Genomic DNA, 24,781 nt, shown 5'->3' on the forward strand with positions numbered 1-24,781 from the left:
AACTCATGCTTGCTGTTAGGCAGAATTATATGCAGTACCCTTTGGGAACACCACACACAATTAACACTACAAGTGACAGTACAAATTCACCTTTGGTACAGCCATCGCTACCACTTTACTACACAGTAAAGTGGTAGCGATGGCTGAGCAGCCAGACTTATCTCAAGAGTAAGTGAGCAGTATCAATAGTTACACAAAGGACAGCAATTACTATGATTCAAACAAACACCGACTCAAGGTTTCTCAGTAAAATAATATACATTTATTTACACATCAGTTGTAAAACATTTCCCTAAAGTAAAGCAGTTGAAAAATCACACTCCTAATACACTACACCACACATTCTGAACAAGTTTGGTTCCAAATGAAGTGTGAGCAAAATGGCACTCCAGTAATTCAAAAGGGAGGGAAAGACAAAGTTAGACAATAATTGAGCAGCACCAACAAGTAAGTAAGCAGGGCAATCTAGAAAAAGGAAATACAGTGAGGAAATTAAATTAAAGGGGCCTGGCCCAAGGTCAATGGAACAAAGTCTTTGCTCAAGATCACAAAGTTCAGGGTAGTTCGTGGTTAAGTCTTTGCCAAGAGTTCAGGGCGAAGTTGGTCAGACGAAAAGTTAGTTTAAACAATGGAGAAGCACAAGCCCTCGGTTTCACACACCTTCACCGTGGCTGGACGATAAGAACAACCGGATTTGAACAGTACCTTAAATGGAGAAGAAGGCTGTAGCTCAGGTGGACATTCCTGGCAGGTCCTGCAGGCTCACGGTTCCTGAAGTGACTGTCGGACTGACACGAAGTAGGAAGACTGGAGTGTCCTGCACCACCCAGGGAAGAAACCAGCAGCAGAGCAAAGCAACGAATAAAAGGTGTGTTCCTTAAAACGCAAGCAGGGTCCTTTCCTCCTAGCTATCCGGATCACTGTAGCTCTGTACAGCAAATTCGACCAGAGAAGGGAGACCTGGCAAGCAGTTTGGTAAACTGGTTGTTCCCACCATCTCAAGGGTAGAAGATTCCTTGAAGATCTTCCCTGTCGAGTATGAAGATTCGGACCTGCAGCAGGGCTTCACCGGGCAGTTCGTAGTGGTCCTCTTCTGTCAGATCCTCTTCGGTTCTTTCGTTCCCGTGGCGACTCTGCCTTTCCAGCCCCAGAGACCTGCTTTGTATGCAGTTTTCCCCCATTCACACAGCCTAGCTGTCAATCATACAGCATGGTGGCTGTCCCGCCAGGTCACCACAGCCAATCAGTTCAGAGTGTGACATGGGTCTCCAAGGAGACCCTGTCTAGGGAGTGCTAAACCCTCCCCCCACCCCTGCACATCCTGTCCCCCCCAGACATACAGGAGCATAAGGAGGGCTTCTGTGCAGAAACCCGCAAAAGGACGGCGAACATGGGAACTTAACCTGATTTAGCGCGCAGAGTAAAACACGAGAAATACTTTTACAAAAAGAAATGGCGAATAAACCCAGCCGGAACTGTATAAAAACGTGTATATATATATATACCAAGCTAGCCTAAAACAATACCAGGGCTATTTAAGATAACCGCGGTAGAAAAAATAGGGTAGTTACCACTGCCACTAGAAAAGTCTTAATGAAAAGGGAGCGAAACAACGCTCCAAGAGAAATAGACAAAAAGGGATAAGTATTAATCCTTTCCAGAACTCTATTTAAGATAGTTTGTACTGGGTCTGTGAGTTTTTAAAAGAGACTAATAAAGTCAATGGCAACTTTACATGTTCTGGGAGACAGTAGTCAGTCCCAGAAAATGGAGTCGGAGTTGGGAAGACAAAAAGGCAACCCTGTGTTACTGCACTGAAGGTGTTGTGTAACACACAGTAAAAAGATGATGCGTATGGAGTAGGTGAGGCTCCACAGCATATGAACACATAAAAATGTTAAACACACACAGCAAAACACATGTAAGAGTGGGAAAAAAGGCTCACACTCTTAGCAGGTGAAAAAAATAAATCCTAGAAATCCAGCAAAGCTGCTAAGGGGCTCAGTAGGTAAGGGAAATTAGCTATTCTGGAGAATTCTCCCTAACACTTGCCCTCACTCTGAAAACAAATGTAGTGTAGGATGACTCTAAAAGAAAAATAGTGTCCCAAAGAAATATTTCCAAGACTGGATTTATATGATCATCTTTTTAGGATTGGCACTGCCAGTACATAATATAGTTCAGCTAACACAGGACCTTGGAATCTCCCGGGCAAAGTTCTTGCAATGTCAAAACAACTTAGTTGACAAAATCCTCTTAGGTTTGCTCAGGGTCCCTTCCCTTCCCCAAGCTTCTTAAAGTATACAGTTCCTGTATGCTTCTCAGGGTTGCCTTCCCCAAGCGTAGGCCCTTCTTGTTTCAAAGCAAAGGTTTAGTAAACACAAACGTTCGTAAAACACAAATGTTCCTCTTGTCAGGATGCACCTCTCAACATACAGTTCCTTATTGGTGGTTTAGAACAGCCTTTCTCTTACTTTGGGGATTTTCGCTCCCACTTCACTCTCTGTGTAGCTCGCCTTTTCCACCTTCGCGCTGTGCACCTCCTCTTTCTAACTGGGGCTCCCTCACTACGATGAAACCCTGCTCACACTGGGTCAGTGTCCAAGCGTCCTGCTCTCCACCGGATACCTCGATGGTCTTCCTTCTGCTGCAGCTTACACAGCTCATTAAGATTCCACTGCTCCTTCAAGTTCCACAGCTCGCTCTGCTTCTCTGGCTTGGGACTGAGAAGGGATCCCCTGCTGGACTCAGCCACGCAGCCTCCCTTCTGCTCTCCCAACTGCTTCTCTCTGCACTGTTGAATGCCCTCCTTTTATGCACCTCACACCTGTTAAGGGGCTTCAAGTGCGAGTCCTTGACCTCCCTTACCTGACCTTCATTGGGACAATTAATAGCACATTAGGACCCCTTCACTTCTGGTGAATCCTGAAGTGGTGTTTCATGCTACTAAACTCCTAATATCCTCCCTCACTTTTTCTCATCTCTTCTATTGTTCTTATCTCTTCTTAGGTTTTTTTCGCTTCCCATCTTGCCCCCCTCAAATCCCTTTACCACTCCGCCATCAGCACCCTCTGTCTTCTTTCCCCTCACGACTCCATTTCCAACTCCCTTTCTCACTTAGGTTGGCTTCCTTTCCACTCCCAGCTTAAATTTCACTTCCTTTGTCTTGTCTTTAAATCTCTTCCCAACCTTGCTCCTCCTTACCTCTGCTCTCTTCTCTCATTCTACACCCCCTCTCGTTCTTTGTTCTGCTGATCATTTCTTACTCTCGGTCCCCCCACCCCTGGTGCCTCCTCTCATTTCTGCTCTTTTCAGCTCCTTGCCCCCTTAGACTGGAACTACCTACCTTTTACCATCCGCTCCTCCCTCACCTATTCCTCCTTCTGCTCCTCTTTGAAATCACTCCTTCTACATTCCCCTCCCTGACATCCTTCCCCCCTCTCACCCTTCTCTCCCTCCCTCCTTCTAGTACCCTTATTTTTGTTTTCTTTATCGTTCCCCTTCTCTTCTAAAATCTCCTTCCTCCTACTATTCACTTTACTCACTACTTTCTCTCCCTCTTCCCTCCTTCCACACCCCCTTCCTCCTTTCCCCTTTTATTATGCAAATTATTCTAAATGCCGATTTTCTGGTTTGATTCACGTTTACTGTTATTGCTTCTACTGTTCCATGTTTGTGTTCTTGTTGATAACTGTAAAGCGCCTTGGATTAAGGTGCTATATAAAACAATAAATACAAATACAAATAATAGAGTGCCGGTGTGTGGCGGATTGCCGTCAAGTGCCTGAGCTCGCCTAACTCTATTAATGGGACAGACTAATGGTGGAGTGTAGAAGGCCTCTCTCTGCACAGTGTTGTTCCTATGGGTAATCCTTATAACTCTTGGTTGCCTCTTCCTTGTCCCAGTACATGTTGAAAAAGGGGAGGGACGAATGGGATGAGATTTAAAATACCCCATAAAGGCTGACGGAGAGTGTGATGATGTATAACTGGGAAGGGTATGGGGGGGAATACTGTGTCTCTGTACCAGTAGATTTTACATGTGGGAAAATGAGGGTGTATATTTTACTGCAACCAAAAGAGGTCATGGGAGGGGTATGGGTAGGTTGGCCCTCGGTAGGAAAAGGGGGGTACCACGTATCACCCCTGAATACCTCACTCCCAACCCCCAAGCACCCTCCACCCAGGTGATCCTCCCCCGCTTGTCCATCCCCAGGTTCTGGATCCAACAACGGTGGCTGTCCTCTGGCCACATGAGGGGAATAGGAGTGAGAATACCCTTAGGTTTTTCACATAGGACACTGGTGGGCGTGGCCATCTTGAATGGAACAATGAAATTCAGATTAATTTTATACAAGGATACTTGTTTTTCAAGGAAAATATTTCTGAAGTATGTTAAGAGTCTGGGATGAGCACCGTTGGGTTCCACACAATCCATTGGGGTTATTCATGTTGCCCTGCCAGGGTGCTCCTATAAGCATATTGAATTATTTGTCCAGAAACAAGCAGTAAGGCATATGATTTCTTAATTACCCTAGTACATAGGGCCCATATTCCTTGTAGTAGTATCTACAGCTTCACTGAAGCAGAAGAGAAATATATAGAGATGCCTAGCTGACTCCAGAAAGAACAGGTTTATGTTGAGCATTCTTGCCTGCTCCCCTTTATTGTCCCAAAGAAATATGAGGCTCTTAAGACCCTTAAAGACTAAGCGGTATTAATGTTATTGAAGTGAAAGGCCTTCTCTGTTCATTGTGGTGTCCCCCTTCGGTCCACTTTGTCCTCATTATAGTAAACATATATGTTCAGTCCGTGATGGGCTTATGGTTAATTTGGTCTCAATTATCAATCCTATGCCGATAATGTGCAAGTATATGTCCGAAATTACGGACCCCAATTTGGGCCTATCAGATCTATCAGCTTGCTTAAGCTAATTGAGCAACTGGATTATGCTAAAAGCACTCAAACCTAACCTGTCCAAGACTGAAATAGTGCTAGTATGCCCCAGGCTTCTGCCTAATTGATAGGAAACTTTTCTCTTTTAACAAATTTCCCTCCATAGTTCTATGGACCCCCAACCATTTTGGTTTTGTTTTTTAACCTGGCCTGACTTTTTGCAGGGAAGTGAAGCTTTCAGCTTCACTCCCCTGACCTTTTCCTCATATTGTTATGGGGAAACTGATCAGTCCTTCAGACTATCAGTACTGGGAAACTGTTTCCTTTTTGACTTTGTAACCTTTGCATATAGCGTCTAACAATGCAGCGCAATGGGGATACATTTGTATCGCCCTACTCTTTTACACTTGGGATTTTTTGTTACTTTTATATCTGCCTGGAGACACAAGCTGGTGGCAGCAATTATATTTGTACCGGTTTTGTGTTATTTCTAGTGTGCACATTCGCGGTTACTGCGTATGGCTACTAAACATGGCTAGTGCCCTAAAATGGCCACTCCTCAAGATTTGTGCTTGTCCTGTGGTCATGTTGTTGTTTGGCCTCCAGGTCTGGAAATCCCATGCAAGGTCAAAGCCCCAGTTTTCACAGGCTCGTAATGCCTTTGTGTCTGTGTGGCTCAGGAAGGGGGTGGGGCTGTCTGGTCCCACATCCATGGTGCCTGAAGGTCTGGGTGTGGGTCATGAGTGAAACCCACAGTGGCCCCTGATTGGACCACTATTGGCTGTTTAAATGGTGCAGATCCTTACCATTGGTGGGCTTGGACTTGTTTTGGGCCAGGATTTTGGATAAGAAGAGGACTCTAGCAGCTCTTTCATCAAATCAGCGTTGAAGCCACGAATCCTATGTAGAAGAACAGCCGACTGAAGATCCAAAGAAGACTCCTGAAGAGGCCCATTAGCCCTTCCTGTATCTGGCCCAGTGAAAAACTAATGGACTACCTGATCTGTGAAGGACCGGAGGGGTGCTTCAACCCCATGACTGGTGGGACAAACCAGGCTCAACGTGTTCTCGAGGATCCAGCCATCCTGAGCTTTCGGAAGTGTCCCTGGACAACCCGGTGCACTGACCAGCTCTTCAGTGGGCTACCTCACCAGAACTGTCGGCGTTTGCAGCTGGAACTTATGTGGTCGCCAGCTTGTGGTTTAAGTCACCTACTTGCAGAATTTCAGCCTCCCAGCTTTAAGGATCCTGCTCTGGAAGGTCTTCTTAAACTGCGACTGGAAGGACGCCAGCTTTAGTCTGTGTGCAGTTACTGTCGCTGGACCTCCCCTTCCCCCATCTTGTAAAGTGTCCTGAAGAGGCCTGCATCAGTGCTTTCTGCATATCTCCATCGCCAAGGGTTTCACTCTGCTCCTGAACCCGACTAGAAGAATCCTTGCACCTGCAGATCTTGGGCACCTTTCACTGGAACCAACAGCTGGAAAACCAACCTCCATTGATCCCCAGTCAACCCATCCAATCCTCTGGGAAAATCACAGTCAGGGGGGTAAGTGAACGCAAAGCAATTGTCTTCCCCTGCCCTCCAGAGAATAACATTTATTGCACCTTGAAGCAGTATTGAGTATAAAACATTGAGAACAGGTTTCTTTGCATCCATCCATTCCACTGCTTTTTAGTCAGAACATCTGTGCAGTGAAACCTGATAGATAAGAACACATCTTTACTTACCAGTAACTTTGTTGCATCTCTTCTTTTAAACATTTCACTAACATAAGTACTTTACCTGCATCAGATACATTCTGGGGGGAAGAGGCATTGTGAACTTTGTGCACAAGGCCTCAATCTTCATAGGGATTGTACTTCTGAAGCTAGGGCATATTTCTTGTTACTTGGCTCCATCTTACTGCATCACATATCTTATTCTGTTAATTTAAGTCATTGAATGCACATGTGAACCTATGGTGACTGTATAAATGTTTATTTTTGAGTGTTGTGTGATATTATTACCTGCTTGTTTCATTTTCGAGTGTGTGTTTTGGGCCTAGAATAAATATAGTTTTTGTTTGTACTTGCCTGTCTAAATTGAATTATGTTGTGCTTCACTGTGTGGACTCATTGTGGACCCCTGACCCCACTGAGAATAACCTTCATTGATCTCCATTGCTACCTTGATTAGGTTTTGGCTAACCTCTAAGAGTTCCCCTGTTCACTATAACTAGAGTGACCTCCTAAAATCTGTCCACCAGACCAGGTTCCAGAAATCAATCTTCACACTATCCTTTTAGAGTTTCTAGTCCCCCATGTTTTTTGGTTTGCCTATTTCTTACATTGACAAAGTACAAATAAAATGGGCCTTATATGGCAATCCGATTTAGGTCTTAATTCTCACTACAAATTCACTTCCTTTTTCACCAAAGAGAGTCAGTGTTTTGTAATGTTTTCTGTTGTCTTCGTTTTCCATTAGAATCTCTACCTTGATGAGTTTGAAAACCTTATAGATGAGCTGCTCTTTCGGTTGAATGCCTTCTCCAACAGCCTTCACCACTCTCTCCCTGCAAAACCCTACCACAATACTGAGGAGGAGGAGGAAGAGGATGAGCAGAACCCGTTAACATCTACCACAGATTATTTCTGCAGCCAAGTTTCAGAGGTTGGTGAAATAAGGAATTATTGCATTCATTTCTGTGATGTAGATTTATTTTGGGAGAAGACATGGGGTCAAGTGTTTCAGAAGGGGGTCTAGTATTTATACCTCAAGGCATATCCACACAGTAATGGTGGCAGGTTATAATGAGTTATGTGGAATTCCGTAGTAAGTCTCACTCAGTTTCTCTCTGCTTCCATTTATCAACATGCATTCAGTTACACAATGTCAAAAAAGAAAACCTATGTCCGCTGGTCAGTCATAGTATCATCAAGACAAATGATGGGCATTAGAGATAGTTCAAGTTGCTTACCTAGTTGTAGATCAGTCCATGCAGAATGACTGCTTCTTTTGATATCCGAGAAATGGGAAGTATTGTGGAGTTGAGCAGCAGAATGTTTTGGTCAATACTAATGTAACCATAATTGTAGTAAGTCTTTTTGTGCGGATAATATATTGCGTGTCTATACAGAAAGTGTCTATTTCGAAACTCATCTTTTATGGTTAGCACTTGAGAAGAAATATATGGTAAAATATGAGTTTTTAAAACTGTTAAAAACAAGGATGTATCAGGAAGGCATTTCTTTAATGGATTTTAGGAGTGCACTCTAAACAAATTATAAAGTGCAGCTTGTCTACAAATGCATGTATCCTTTCAAGGAGATGAGCATGAAAATAGTAAAAGTATAACGAGGTGTACAGAATCAAAGCAGAGGTTGACTTTATATTCTTATGCAGATGTCATGGGATTCAGGGGAAAAATGTGGAAGACTCCTAGCATGCAGAATGGAAAAGATACAGGTGTGGCTTTATATGATCATGGAGCTGGCATGTCTATAACTGACAGATTCTGACATATATAGGGAGTATTTGACATTATCTGACTTACTTGTTTGATTCTACTGTTGAGTTGTTTTGAAGTCTCCTACCTGCCTGTAGGTATGTTCGGTGGTGGAGGGGTGGCCACAGGAATTCGCTGTCACCAGCTATGGCTTGTTTGGCGGCTTGATGCTGGTCCAACAGGTGATACATTGGGGATCGCCTGGACTATCCTATCATTCACCAGCTCCGTGGCAGGGGACCATCACTGGACACATGCTCATGCTGTGCCTTCCCTCGTAGAGAAGAGCCAATTTGTGAATTGCAGTATTGCAAGGAAGTCAGGGTTTGTCATGGCATGATTCCAGACGATCGTAGTGAGCAAAGAATAAACAGAGCACACGCTATGGGGAATAACAAGGATGGGTTTTACTCCAGAGTGTGAGGTGCAGCTTTGGTGCTGCATCATCCTTGCAGTCTAGCACAGCGCAAGAGTAGTCTGCACAGCAGCATTGGGACTGTGCATGTGAATTTTAAGCGGGCAGAAAAGCATCAAGGAAGCCTTTTCTGGAGTACTTCGAAGCCCTGCAGGCCCTCATTGCTAGCATGTGCGCTAACACACAAGGACCCGATAAACAAATGCCAACCCAGTCCCAATTACACAGCATAGGTGCAATCACTCTCTGGGAACACAGCTGGTATAGAATAAAAGCCCCGGCCACCGTAGCAGTAGGGTGGGCAGACAGAGTTGGAGAGAGACACAGATACAGCTGTAGATGGAGAACAGAATTTGAGAAGTGGAGAGATGTGGTTGTGATGGAGTGGAGAGATGAGGTGTGACAATTGGGAAGAAAGGAGGCTGGCAAGAGAATGGAGGAATGGGTGTTGGGAAGAAGGATGGTGGAAAGAGATGAGAAAGGAATTTCAGGAGGCAGTTACTAGGAGTTGTGAGAAAACCACTGGAGAGAACAACAAATAGGTGGTTTGAACGATTTGCAAAAAAGGAGGTGGAGAGAATATCATACAGAAAGTTGGCAGGGTTGTGATAGAGAAAACATCAGCAAGTTTGCTTGAGTAAGGATCTTGAGGAAGGTACAAAATACACAGGAAAAGGCTTGATGAAATCATCAGGGCACAGTATTAAGGAGGAGGTTGGCAGGGACATCCAAGGAGACGTTGAAGTTGGTATCTTGGCAGTACAGGCAAAGAGGTAGGAGGATAGGAGTGTGGAGAGGGTAGAGAATTAATAGGAGATGTCCCCTTAGAACCGAGATCCTTGCGAATCATTGCGAAGCAAGAGGAAGTTAGGGTTTCTAGGGACAATCCCAGAAGACTGAGACTGGGAGATGGAGAACAAGATAGAATAGAGAAGGCCAGGTTCCCACTCCCCTGGTGGAAGCTGTGGGCTTTTACAAGCCCCTTACTGAGTCTCAGCTTCTGCCACCTGCATGAGATCCCCTGCTGCATCAAGGATGAAAAGCAGCTGTCCAGAGCCTACAGGACTAGCAGGCAAGAAAGAAGGGTCGGGGACACTTAAAACGCCCAGCACTGAGATCTGATAGCCTTCTCTTGAAAGGGAATCTGGATTGAGATTTACATAACTAAGAACTGTTGAACTCAAGGAGAAGCCAACCTGTAGTTGAGCCATTTTAGATTGCCTTTATTTATTGTGTGCCAACCCTGTAACTATCCACAATAAACCCTGCTTAAACTCTACTTCTCCATGTCTTCCTGTGGGTGATCATACATGGCTTTGTGACATGTTGCAGACAAGAGGCCATGTTGTAAAATTCATATGATGGTCGACTGATGATTACTCACTCTACTTAGCCAGCATCTTGTTTGTTCAAAAAATTCAGCTCCTTAGTTGGGGTCTTCCCCCTTGCCAAGCGCAGTTCCAATTGCCCCAAACATCTGTTAAAAATACTTTTCAACTGTAAAAAAAACGCCGTTGTCAACTTCACCCACGGTGAAATAGTTGAAGTATGTATGTTTGAAAATACTGTTATTTGTAATATTTTAATAAGTGAAACAGATATTAGACGCAAGAAATGAGGTGGATGAAATATATTTCGCTTGCTGCTGAAAATCAATGAGTGGATTAAAATATTGCTCCCTGAAATCTGCCATCTTTGCACATGTAGCCCACAAGCCTCCTGTGTTTTTTCACTGAGTTCCACTCATTTGCCAGGGACTCCTCTTGGTAGTATGCTGCATGCATCAACAATGATAGAAGAATGAAAAAAGCCCTAATCACACTTGAAAACCATAGACGTAAATTCAGCACCTCCATCACAAAATCATTAGTTTAAATAGAATTTTACAAAATCTCATACCCACAATCCGAAAATTCGAAGTCCTGAAAGAAGAAATCCAAATCAAATATCTGAGTGTTCAAAAGTAAAGTTCTAAGCTACTAACAGATCCTTAGCTTTCTCTTCACCAATTTCAGGATAGTTCCAAAAAAAGACCTTGGGGTTCCCTTCCCCACGAGTTGAACCCAATTCAATAGTTCTTGAAGTAAAGATCTCAGGGTTTCCCTTCCCCAAGAGCTCAACACCATTTAACAGTTTGTCAAGGCAGTTCCATCTTAGTGGGCCTCTCAGTCTAGGTGCAGTTTCCGGACCCCACTGTCCAACCATCACAGGTCATGCAACAAATAGCCGTGCTCCCATTGGTTCTTGTTGAGTAGCGGTTACTCTGTCTAGGCGTAGTTTGTTGGATGACATGATCCACCCATTACAGGTAACGCAAGCAATAACCCTGTGAACTTAGTTGTACTTCTATATCCTTGAAGCCTTGGTTAACACAGGTCTTTTCCTCCATCAACCTGTAGTCTTGTGGACTCTTGTATCTCACATCCACACTTAGTGTATCTTCTTCTTGGCAGTCTTTTTGGCCTAGCTTCAACTTATATTTAATTAATTTCACTCTGTGAGGGTTTTATCCTCTTCACCCCCTTGAGTTTCACTTCATTCAGAATTATCTTTAGCTTTGCTCAGTGTTCATAAATGCACTTGCATCCTTCAAAGTGCTTCCTTGACTTTTGTATATACACTCTTCACATCTTTCAATTAGTTCTGTATTAAAATAATGCTTTTGCCTCTTTCAAAATCACTTCACTTGCTTTATAACTTGCTTACGGTTCTCAGTCATTTCATTTGACCTTCCATGATATGTGTAACAATATTCAGTTTGTTCGGTATTCAAATAACTTGGTTTCCCATACCCAGAATGCCCCGGTTTGAGTGTTTCCCTTTCTGCACTCACCGACCAGCGTCTGCTCCTCTTTTGGGCTTTTTGTTTAACTTCTCTATGTTTCTGCAAAGTTCCCCGTGAGCTGCACTCGCAGTCCCGGTCACGTCGCAGCCTCACTCTTGCACGGCAACTGCTGCTGTGAGCCCCTCTCGCTCTTGTGTTGGGTGGCAGCACTTTGGAGCCTTTGGAGCTCCACAGCCTCTGTCACGGATGCCAGGGAGGAAGGCGGGCAGGAGTCTGGACCCTCTCATGGCCAGTCATTGCCCTAGCGTCTCCTCTGCACTCCTGCTTGACCCGGCTTTCCTCCAGCTGATTTCTCTCCACACATTGCGTCCTTTGCCAACTGCTTCCCCTTTCTCGCTCTCAGCTTCCCAGCTTTGTGCAACTGTAGCTTGTTAACAGGCTACAGGTGTAATTCCTCTTCATTAATTTCCTGATCTTGGTGAAACCTGTTAGTGGGACATGCCTGTCTTTTGTAGTTGAGCTCCTCCAGAGCCCTCTTTCTCGTCCCAGTACTAAAGTGGTGTAAAGGCTGAGAAGTGTGCATAACTCCTAGTGCCAGTCTTATGGAAAAAGTACCAAAGGCATTTTGATCCGAATAAAGAGTCAGGGACTGACAATAGCCTATAAAGGCAGGGGAACAATTGGGTTCACTAGGGTTAGGGAAAGGGGGATAGCATGTTTCACCAAAAGGCACCCTCCTACCACTCCCCAAGTTCCCTCCACCCAGGTGATCCTCCCTCGCATGTCCGCCCCCAGAGTCAGGATCCAAGAGCGATGGCCTTTCCCTGGCCAAATGAAAGGAAGATTCGGGGGGAGTAGAGGGGAGGATGCCCTCAGGTTCCTCACATACACCATCAACTTTTGGTGGACTCTTGGATGACTGCCAATATTAATAAAAACACTAGCCATTCCTTCCTCACACTAAATACAATAAGTGCATTCATGATTGGAGGTGGTGTTTGACAGACGTTGTGAGGAGAAGGTGAACCTAGACCTCTCTTGGTGGTGATGGAAGCACAGTCGCAAAGTGCATTGAAAGGGCAGTAGGGGCGGAAGAAGCAACAACCAAGCAGGCAAGCCCAGTATGCATATAACTGGTTTAAATGTACACATTTACGAAGGAAGACTTCTGTGCAATTGCCTTTGTGTGGCAAGACGACCCCTGATCCGGCTTTGGACACGTCTATGGTGACGGTTAACCAGACTTCGGCCCTTACAGCCTTTGCACCCCCTCTTGGTACACCTTTCATACCCTTGTGGGGTAATAAAGCAACTTGGTGTATTACTAACTTTTTTTCAACCTAGAAAAAGATTTCTTAGAACATTGGCCCCTAGAAGGACTGACTTGAGCCCTATGGTCTTTGTTGAGGAGTCTGTCACTGTAGAGGTTTCATCTGGAACTTCGGATCCCTCTGCCCTTCTCCCAATGCAAGTAGTGTCTGAGATTGTGATCTCGAATATGAATACATTTGAATCTTTGCAACAGCACCCAGAGAACCATTACGACTTGCCAGGTTCATTAATTAATTCTAACTCCCTGTTTTTTGACCATACATCTGAGTCCCATGACACAAAAGATTCTTGTGATGCCTATTCGGTTAGATTCCCATGTCATCAATGTAGTGACAAGTCAATAAATTCTCAATAGTTCGGCTCTGATAGGTTATCTGCTTTGAATTTGGTACTGTCTTCACTTGTAAGACGGTGTGATAACATAAGTGGCGATTTTAAAGGAGAACAAAGTGGTTTTAAATTTGATTTCCACAAAACTAAGCTTTCTACAAGGTTTTATTTGGGCAAAAACCTAAGTCGTTTTAGAATGATATGATATGATAGTTTATTTATATAGCGCCTATACACAATGTGTTTCGAAGTGCTTCAAGGCAAGGGAAAATAAAATGACATTCTTACAGGCCATGAACAGTAAGGATGTGAAATTAACTATCGTACTCGGCCTGACGACATTTCAGATAGTGCAAGATCTAAGACATAGATAAGGAAGGGAGGGGGGAGAGTGGGAAGGAAATGGAAACAGACAGGTGACTACCGAACTAGGCCTGACGACATTTCTGGTAGAGCAGGAGAAAAACAAGAGGTGAGGGAGAGGGGTGCAGAAAGGTAGGAGAGGAACAAAACAAGCGACTATCATACTAGCCCTGACTACATTTCAGATAGTGCTGGGGGGGTGGGCAGGAAAAAAACAGTAAAGGCAAGGGGGAGGAGACAGACGAGGTTTCTATCATACTAGGTCCAGGGACAATTCTGATAGAGTAAGTGCATAGAAAAAAGTAAGGGGAGGAGATAGGAAAAGGTAGAAGAGAAAGGAGGAGAGAATAGAGAGTTAGCAGTCAAGAGTGGAGAAGCAAGAGGGGATAGTGAATACAATTGCAGAAGTCAGTAGTAATACATAATGTTGCAAGCCAGGATACAAGATGAAGATGGGAACAGCATGATTCAGGGCCACCATGAGTACAAGATGCAAAGGAAGTCCAGCATGAGAGTTGAGAAAGGGTGACACACCGTGAATGAATGAAGTCCATAAAAGTCAAATCCAGCATTGGCCACAAGACGGTGATGGTGAAACCAGAATTTATCAGGACAGACTCCTGCAGAAGTAGGCTTGTGGGAGGTGAGGGGGGAGCAGGGTAGAAGAATCAAGCAAAACAGGCAACACCTGTGTGCGAGAATGGTGGGGCACAAAGGAACATCAACAGGGGTCGGGATGGCCTGTGGGGACAGAGGGAGTAACATGAATGAATGAATGAAGTGCTTACCTCCAACATTGCATTAGACATTGTTTTATTTGAATTATCACCATCTCTGTCTGGTCACAGAATAAATTCTGTTAATGTCTTGGCATCAGGCGTAAAGATGACTCTCTAGCCAGAATAGATTAATTATGAACCATTGATTCCACCTTCAAGGCTTACGAAACGCAAGATTCATCATTGTGGGGAAAACATTTCTAAAATCTGACAAAGATGGCAAATAGAGGTTTGCGCAAATTCTTAGGAAACCTCAAACTAACAGATGCTAGTGTGTGCACTGAATTTATGAATCAAGAAGCCATGGCTGATTATAAGGCAAATAAGTATCCTAAGAAAAGGAAAAAAGGAAAGCAAAGAAATCTGTTGATCGGAAAACTAGTTGAACTAAAGATGTGAAGAAAGGCTCCATTATTCTAAATCTGAAAAAAACCTTAGACGTCATGTCCGGAGCATCACATCTCTATTACAGACTTATCAATTTATGAGGATCGGATACCGCAGGAGTCCTTGATTCTGGAAGCTTAAACGGATTTACCAGGCAAGTACAATGTTTATTCCTTTGCTTGTGGAGTCCAATGGTGGTTCCACTGTAGAGGGTAAAATCTCGAAACAATCTAACAAATAACTCTTCAACTTCATCTAAAATGTTTTCTAGGCTATTAGGCCTGGAATTTGTACTTCTGAGGGTCTCACAGATTGCTGTGAATTGGTCTAATGTGTTAGCCTTACTCCATGATATACAAAGACTTTGTTTAGTTATTTCGAAAGACATTGATTTTTATTAAATTCATTGATCCTCTTAGGACAGATTTTATTTTATTGCATGTACATTCTAGAATTGTTTCTGACACATTACTATCAGAAAAATACTTTACTGTCAATTTGGCATGCTCTATTTCAGTGCTCAGAGAAGCAACCCTTGGAGTAACTCTCCACTCTTGGGTCAGAAACCTTATAGAACATGTTGGGAAGCTTAGACTGTAGGTTTGGCCTGATAGTTTGTTATAATAACGATTGTTCTGCAAAATGTCTGGTACACTTTGCCATCAATGCCACTACATCAAAATCAATTGAAGTTAACTGGTCTGGGATTTCCTCTAATCTAAATCAATATAATAAAATGTGTAGCCAAAAATTGAAAGGGCAAAACATGAACAAAAACAAAGGACAGGACGAGGAAGAAAGGCTGAAGCAAAACAGGACACAAATCCAAGAAACAAAAGGTTCAAAAGGAAAGGCAGGCACGGGAAAGGCAGCGTGATACCTCTCAGGCAAAAAGATCACAAGAGGCTTGCAAAGTGCTGCTCCCAGCGCTCGGAAAGACTAAAAATTGCAGACTTGGCGGGTGCCATCTTGGAAAAAAACAACCAGACCGCTGAGAGTAGTCGTCCAAAAAACATGATGGCAATGTGCAATGGCCAGCCCTTCCTCTACTGGTGCCACAATGACCATCGGGAAGCCGTGACACTTGTGCTGTTCTGGCAAAAGTGTGAAGCTGTTTTTTGTCATTTGAAATGGATGTCATCACAATGTGTAATGAAGTCACAGGGTTCCCAATGGTCAGTCTCATGCATGGGTTTCCCTTTTGTATACCCCGTTTTGTGATATACTTTCATGGGGTATCATTCCAATCTCTTGGAAAAACTCCTTAATTCCGATGTATAAGAAGGGTGACAGAACAACTCATGTCAATTTCCCTTCCGCCCGATAGCCTTACTTGACACCAGCAATAAAATCTTTAGTGCGCTCCTCTTGAAGAAATCGTTTTTACATGGATAGATATCAATCTGGCTTCTGCAGGGGAGTTGGTACTCAACTGAATGGTTTCCTTCTTTCCTTGTTACTACAAAAAAGCTGGAGAACGCAACAGGACCTCTTGATAGCATCCATTGATCTTTCGATAGCGTTTGAAAAAGTAAAAGAATTGCAAAATTGGAGTCACGTATGCAGCCTATTGGACCCATTAATCCATCTACATAAATGTAAGGATCGGAGACTTGGTACATTACACTATGTGATTTAATCAGAGTGATGATGTCATGAGTTTGGAATGTGTGAGAGACTGGAATGTTTCAGTGAGGGTTTGAGAGAGGACGGTTGGAGAAAGAGGAGAGCTCTAATGAAGGGGCTGGTGGGTGTTCATAGCTCCGTCCTGAGCTAACATATGAACTCACTTACTGTTGTTTTAACTAGCACTAAAACATAATAAAAGTGCTACTAAAGAAATGAAGTTTGGACTCGATCTATGACCAGCATACTTTTTTACAGTGGCGACGAGGATGTTTGACATCGGAGGGAGAGTCAGGCAGTGGCGACACACATGGTAACTTAATGAAGAGGTGTGCTGTTCTGAATAAGTCAGCGTGCGCAGCAGCAACCCGTTAACCGGATTGAAGCGAGTCACAGAAGGGGTGGTTGCTGGCTTTGGTCGCCTATTGTGCACTGCGCTGCCGATCCGAAAGGGTAGCCGCCTGCCTAGTGAACCACGGGCAGCAACAGACTCAGGGAGCCCAGCACCAGAGAGAGGAACACCCACCAGCCCCCCCCTAAGGGGGCCCCAGGTGAGCGATGGCCTTTTCACTTCGGGGTCGGGGCTCTGAAGACCTATGAGCGGGCAACCTTAGGCACAAAGTGTGACTCATGGACAGTGCACAAGGGGTGTACAGGGGCCTGTTGTGGCTGGGTTTTTAAAACGTACGTCGTGTATGGGAATCAGTTAAAAGTGCACAATGCATGTACAGAGTTGGACTCTAATTGGGCACAAGGCGTGTGAAGGGGCATCTGAAGGAATCTTCGGCTGTACACAAGGCGTGTACGGGAGTCAGTGCGACGGGCGATTGTAGAGCTCTTCTCTGTTGAGCATTCCCGAGGATTGTGATGACGTCGACAGAGGCACATGATCCGGATATGGTCGCGAGAGAGGCAGAGCAGGTACTATTTTCTAATGGAAGGAAGAGTGCGTCATTGGGGAAACAGAAAGCAATCGCGAAGGCGTCGCGTTTAGAAGAGGACGCTACAGAGATACCGGAGTTTGGGTTGGAAGGCAGAACCCTAGAACCACAGGATGTCGTCGCAAGCGTCTTTCATTATGGGAAAAGGAGCAGACTGGCATTTCAAGAGGCGCATGATGAAGTTGGCGATGGAAATGTAAAGGTTCATTGTTATGTAAATCCACATAAGGAAACTGCGAAGCAGCACACAAAGACTGGCGGGGTGCCTGATGTAAGAGTAGAATAACGGACATGTTACCTGGTGAGAGAAATAGGCAACGTTAATAACAGAAGTGCGAATGTCCAAGGAACTGTTGGGACTACAGAGAAAGGGGAGTTGCTCTGTGCAATGGTTGTTTAAGTGCCTACAATGAATTTAAAGTTCACTGGGAAAAGGTTTGGGGACACTGTAGGTCTTGTGGAGAGTTGTTGGGTGAAATAGGGGACACTTCTGAAATTGTTTTGGAAGAACTGGATCCAGATTTTTTAGGATTTTTCAAGGAATTGTCATGCTATGACAGAGAATATTAGTGAAGTCCAGTACAGTGGTTTAGACCGTTGTTTGATTGAAGTAGTGTTGGTAAATTAAGTGTTTTTTTTTTAATGGCGGAAGTGTGATATGGCTCTCATTAGTTGGGGGAATTTAGTCAGTTTATGGTTTTAATGCTCTCTGTTCTACAGAAGAATCTTAAGTGAAAATGCGTAGCAACTTGTGAACTATTCGTCGAGCAATTCATGAACATTTAATAAAAAAAAAAAAATTAATGAAAAGAAAAATTCTGTATAACCTTATCTCTTTTCAGCTCGTCGAGAAATTAAGAGACTTTGAAACACAGAAGTGCATATTTTGCTGTCATGTTGCACGGATATATGCATTGTATCACTAAGTGTGAAGAAACAAAGTGACTTAAGAAGTAATGAGATTCTTGGTGAATATGTATGTGTGTTGGGCGACTTAATGTTCACGTTTTTGGCAAGGGAAGTGTTTTTCAGTTTCTTATCATCAGTAGGATATATAGATTCAGATGTTGGGTACATTATGGTTCTTGGAAAAAAATGTAAGAGGTACTGGGAGCAACAGGCATCAGGGGAGATCTCCAGGTTTAGGCTGTAGCATAGGTTCTATGATTTTGTGTTTGACTGACAGGTGAACTCAGGGGTGAGTTTGTTGGAACATAAACCTGTGTTTGGATTTGTTTGGGTGTTATGTTTGGGAGTTGGGACTCTGGTTTAATGGTTGGTATAGGATAGGGGTGATTGTATGGAGCCAAGATAAAAAGAGGACTTTGGGGTGAGTTTCACTGAGCACAGGGAGTTAGTTGGAAATGTGTTGTTTCTGCTTTCACTTGATAGTGTCTTTAGGGATCTCGTTTTAGCCTCATTGTAGTCATGGGGATAAAGGAGGATAATGAGAGAATTTGGGTTTCTCTTTGAGGCTTGTTACCAAGTTAGGTGACGTTTTTGTATGAATTATAGTAGGTGGTAACAGTAGTTGTAGTTGGTTTTGTTGTGAGATAGAGGAGGGTAGAGCCGGTCTCTATTTAGATGTTTACTGCAGGGCCCGCAGTATGTTGAGGGTTTGAGTGGTAATCGTAGATGTTAGATTTGAAATGGGAAAGAAATTTTGCTTTAGGCAGTACTGATTTTGGAGTGTTATTTTTCTTTTGTGTCATTAATAAGGAAGGGAGATATGTAAGGATCTGAGACTTTGTACATTACACTATGTGATTTAATCAGAGTGATGATGTCATGAGTTTGGAATGTGTGAGGGACTGGAATGTTTCAGTGAGGGTTCGAGAGAGGACGGTTGGAGAAAGAGGAGAGCTCTAAAGAAGGGGCTGGTGGGTGTTCATAGGTCCGTCCTGAACTAACATATGAACTCACTTACTATTGTTTTAACTAGCACTAAAACATAATAAAAGTGCTACTAAAGAAATGAAGTTTGGACTCTATCTATGACCAGCGTACTCCGTTACAACACACAAACAAATATCAGTCAGATTGTATGGACTTCACACAATGTCTAACCCAGTGGAAACATTCAGAGGCCTGCAACAGGGCTGCATACTGATGATCTTCAATCTGTACATATCCGATTTTGGGGGAATATATCAGTAAAATGAATGCATATTGCGAGAAATCAGAAGTTGTCTCACCCACTAGTCCCTGGGGATCTGTGATCCAGGTGGCCAGGACACGGCCATCGCTTTTGGATCCAGTTCCTGGGGGTGGACCAGTGCGGGAGGATCACATGGGTGAGGGGTCTTCGGGGAGTGGGAGTGGGACACCGGATTGTGAGATGCTGCATCCCCATCCCTTTAACTCCTCTACCGCACCCTACCAGGTAGGATACGTGGGAACTCTACCCCCCCCCCCCCTCTATCCCGTTACGAACACTTTCACATGGACAGCCTGCTATGGGAGAAAACAGACTTCCACCCGAGTAGTGTACCTGATATGTCCCAATACTATGGTCAGGCGAAGTCAGGCAATTACTGACAATCCAAACACAAGCAATATGATGAGACAGTGCACACCTTATATATTTCAATTCAAAATGATACTTTAAAGTGGAATACAAATAAAGAGTACATCTAATTCAAGGTGCATGGGGGGGGAGAGAAATAATTGATCCTGGCACATGGACCAAACAACAATAATATGAAAAACACAAAGTTCCCAAGATAAGGGAACTCCCGTCTCCTGCACACTATTACAGGCCCATCAAAAGCCAATAACTTAGTAGTCCATTTTAAAGGGTTCTGTATTTGCTAGATAACTTTGGCATACCTTTGGTATGAATTCAATGTGAAGTAGAGTTTCCTCATGGAAGCATATATCAATTTATATATCACAATGGATCTCAGTAGTTTTGATAAAACATAGATCTTTATTCATATGGTGACCCAATGTGTTTCGAGAAATCTTCTCTTCACCAGGGGTCTTGATGAAATGTTATATCAGTATTTTTGTAATCATTATCATTCTATACTAACAAAATATAACATGGATATAAAGTAAAATGCTAACCAAACCCTCCTTGCATATGGTTAATATATCTCACTATAATAATCTACAACTCTTACTTCAAAAGAACAAACATTATTGACCAGTAACATCTGTTGGGGTCATTCTGTTAATTGATAAACATCTACAACTCCCACTTCAAAAACACCTACATCGTTGTACAGTAGACAAAATTGAAGTTATTCTGTTAATTGATATGTGCATATATATACTTTTAAGGCGTCCACAATCCTGATGGACTCAATTTTCTACATAGTGGAAAGTAACATCTGTTTTCAGCATACCATGTTGGCAACGTAAAGGAATAATGTCAATATTGTTAGGTGAAGTACCCTTACAGGCCGATTCATGGAATTAATGTGCGCTGAAAAAACGGCGCACGCGTGCAAAAACATGCGATTCGCAGTGAAATAGCGAAAATCGCAGTGCAAGTGCGATTATCGCACAGAAAACATCGCACATCAATTCATGGAAGTCCGTGCATAAGCAAAATGTGGGATGTGCGCTGAAAAAGTGCGATAAGGCCACAGCGAATTCGCACATAGCGCGGCGCACATAACAAAAGTAGGCGTAACACGGGGCGTCACACGCAGAATGGGGAACAACTCATGAAAATGTGGGCGTCACGGGGGAAGTACAGGAGGCAAGTGCGCAGAACGCCCACACGCTCGCCTACAACACGTATTCATGGAATCGAATAGGGAAAAACAGCGCACGGCCAAAGACGCGCACAGGCCCATACATGTCCGCCACACGAAAGCAGGCGGTAGCGTCCCTGCACAGGAAAAAAATGTGTGCCAAAGTTCTACACGTGCGAGAAGGCCCACACGCGATCGGGCCTGGGGGAGCGTGTGCGTGTATTCCAGAGGTGCGCGAGAAGTTTCACATGCAATCGGGCCTGGGGGAGCGTGTGCGTGTATTTCAGTGGTGCGCGAGAAGTTTCTCACACGCGATTGGCCTGGGCGCGTGTATTTCAGGGGTGCGCGAGAAGTTCCACACGCGATTGGCCTGGGCGCGTGTATTTCAGAGGTGCGCGAGAAGTTCCACACGCGATTGGCCTGGGCGCGTGTATTTCAGGGGTGCGTGAGAAGTTTCACACGTGATTGGCCTGGGCGCGTGTATTTCAGAGGTGCGCGAGAAGTTTTACACGCGATTGGCCTGGGCGCGTGTATTTCAGGGGCTCGCGGGTGTTTTCACACGCGATCGGGCCTGGGGGAGCGGGGTACGTGTATTTCAGGGGCTTGCGGGGGTTTTTACACGCGATCGGGCCTGGGGGAGCGGGATATGTGTATTTCAGGAGCTCGCGGGTGGTTTTACACGCGATCGGGCCTGGGGGAGCGGGGTACGTGTATTTCAGGGGCTTGCGGGTGATTTTACACGTGTTCGGGTCTGGGGAGCTGGTTACGTGTATTTCAGGGGCTGCGGGTGGTTTCACACGCGATCGGGCCTGGGGGAGCGTGTGCGTGTATTTCAGAGGTGCGCGAGAAGCTTCTCACACGCGATTGGCCTGGGCGCGTGTATTACAGGGGTGCGCGAGAAGTTCCACACGCGATTGGCCTGGGCGCGTGTATTTCAGAGGTGCGCGAGAAGTTCCACACGCGATTGGCCTGGGCGCCTGTATTTCAGGGGCTTGCGGGTGTTTTCACACGCGATCGGGCCTGGGGGAGCGGGGTACGTGTATTTCAGGGGCTCGCTGGTGTTTTTACACGCGACCGGGCCTGGGGGAGTAGGGTACGTGTATTTCAGGGGCTCGCGGGTGGTTTTACATGCGATCGGGCCTGGGAGAGCGGGGTACGTGTATTTCAGGGGCTCGCGGGTGGTTTTACACGCGATCGGGCCTGGGGGAGCGGGGTACGTGTATTTCAGGGGCTCGCGGGTGGTTTTACACGCTATCGGGCCTGGGGGAGCGGGGTACGTGTATTTCAGGGGCTCGCGGGTGGTTTTACACACGATCGGGCCTGGGGGAGCAGGGTACCACTCACCGTCTGCCTTGCGTGTAGAAGAACGCGTAGCCAACACCCACCCGCTGTGAAGTAATAGCGTGTGAACCCCAGCGCCTGCAAAACACACGCACCGCACCCCACGAAAAGCAACGCCCGTGCGCGATACGTCACAGACACGCATATGCGCTAAGGGCCTTTGGTCCAATGGAATCGCGTATGCGTGCTGACGCGCTCACGCGCTAAGGGCCTTTCCTCGATTCACACGCTGACGTGCAGAATTTTCACGTGCCAAATCACTCCGTATCAAGCTGGCCACGCGTAAGCACACGGAAGACCACGCTCCTGCCCAAAAGGCCGAATTACTGCCCCCCAGAGCAGCCTCCCACGAGCCATCTGCTGCTGCCTGCCTGCCTGCTGCCACCGTGCCCTGCCATTTGGTGCCTGCACATCAGCCATCTGCAGGGGTCCAGTTGCTGTGTCGACCCCTGCTGGAACAGAACACTCCCGACTGGGATACCATCGCTCCACAGCCCAGCCCCAGGACCCAGTTGCCCACCCACGCCTGCCTCGGGGGTCGCCATGTCGGGGCAAACACCATCCGAGACCACTGGCGACCCCCAGCCAGAGGGGCAGAGGGCCACCAGCTTCAGTCAGAAGGAAGTTGGTGTCCTGGTGGAGCTTGTCCTGGGGCATTATGATGCCCTCTTCGGATCACCACGCGCCGACAAGGAAGGACGGGACAGGATCTGGGACGACTTTGTGGTTGCCATCAACGCAGAGGGGGTGGCAACCCGCAACATCAAGCAAGTCAAGAAGCGCTGGGAGGACTTCAGGTCCAGGACCCTCATAAAGGCCCGGCGCCTCGTGGACGGGGGCCGGGGGAGCATGAGTACCATCCAGCTAAGGGTCCTGGAACACGTACGCCCAGCGCTCCATGCCCAGATCCTTGAGAGGCAGACCCGTCTGGAGTCGAGCGGTAAGTGGCCAAGCATTGCTGTGTGAGACAGGGCATGTTGCAGCATGCTGGTTGTCTGATACTTGCCTGTATGTATGACATAGGCCATGTACGCGTGTGTGTGTGCAGGGACATCATGGTCATGCATGTGAGACCAGTAATGTGTGAAGCACACGGTTGGTGTATGTGTTTACATGTAACATGGGGAGCCCTATGCGGAATGGACACATGAGAGCATGCCAGTCTCTGTTCCTGGACATGGGTGTGGGTGAGGGATGGGTGCTGATGCCATGTACATGTATGGTGTCCATGTCTGTGTTTCTGACCTGCATGTCTGTGACTTGTGGATGCCATGGATGCATGACACATATCTGTGACAATGTTCAGATTCATTGATGCAGCCTAGTTATCCTTGCATCCACTGTGTCTGGGGTGTACGAGTCCAGATGGATGAAAGTACGTTGAAGTGTGTGCATGTGATAGGCATGACCCATGATGCATGTGAGTCCAAAACCAACATTGTATGCTTCAAGAGTCCCTTGGACATGTTTGCTTATGTCCATAGCATGCGCCATGCCTGTTACTGCATGTGTTTTGCCTGCACTGACCCATGTGTTGTGGAGGGACATGTTGGAAGTGATCTTTGACAGTGCCACTCATCTGCTATTGCTTCCTGTCTAGGGGACCATTGTACAGTACCCCGATGCTTGTGTTCTATGTCTCCCTCTACACAGCGCAAAGTGAAGAAGAGGGCGGAGACGGCGCTGTGGAGCTAAGCGGCGGGGATGCCCCCACGGCTGCAGCGGAAGGGGGGGTGGGTGAGCCCCCACAGGGGCTTGCAGCGGCGGAAGATGGTGTGGAGCCATCCAGGTTGGTGGTTTCCACAGAGGAGGAGGAGGCCGCTACTGAGCCGCACATGGGGCCTGGTGGGGGCATCCCTGCTGGTGCAAGTGGTGCAGTCCAGGGGCAGGAGGCAGCACAGGTCGCCGTGGAGGTGCCTGTGCATGTCACTGTCCCTGACACTGTGACTGCACCACCATGCACCAGCAGGGATGCCCCATCCCAGGCCCGTCCGCAGGTAGGGGGGATGTCCATGTCATCTGACTCCCCTCCACCTGCGGACGAGGGGACCCCTGGCCGTATGGAGAAGGTCCTGATTGGTGTCGCGTTGCGCACGGCTGTCATTCGTGATGAGGTGCGTGCTTCCCGGGGGGAGCACACACGTTATCACGAAGAGCACCGTGCCAACATGGCCCAGTTGGGAGCGGTCATGGTTGGGGGTCTTGTACATGTGTCGGGCACTCTGGCGACCCTCTCCTCCTCTGGGGAGGCTATGCGCCAGTCGTACTCCATGCCGTCTTCCGGCCCAGATGCCACCAGGGCCCCCTGTGGACCTGCCCCGACCAATGCAGCCACCTCGGTGGGGATCCCATCCCTGCCACAGTCGGGAGTCGGAGGTCCAGCAGGGGTGGACACAC

At 46.0% G+C, this 24,781-nt stretch overlaps 1 protein-coding gene across 1 annotated transcript in view; it reads left to right on the forward strand.

The window, feature by feature from the left end:
- Positions 1-24,781, forward strand: part of PKD1L1 (polycystin 1 like 1, transient receptor potential channel interacting) — a 2,330,280-nt gene that overhangs the window by 2,202,796 nt on the left and 102,703 nt on the right. The window contains exon 53 of the mRNA XM_069613333.1: positions 7,361-7,546. Within this exon, the coding sequence (XP_069469434.1) occupies positions 7,361-7,546 (186 nt within the window). The remainder of the gene's footprint in view (positions 1-7,360; positions 7,547-24,781) is intronic.

Source organism: Ambystoma mexicanum, chromosome 5p, assembly GCF_040938575.1.
Source record: "Ambystoma mexicanum isolate Mex_15411 chromosome 5p, UKY_AmexF1_1, whole genome shotgun sequence".
In the NCBI taxonomy this organism is placed as follows: domain Eukaryota; kingdom Metazoa; phylum Chordata; class Amphibia; order Caudata; family Ambystomatidae; genus Ambystoma; species Ambystoma mexicanum.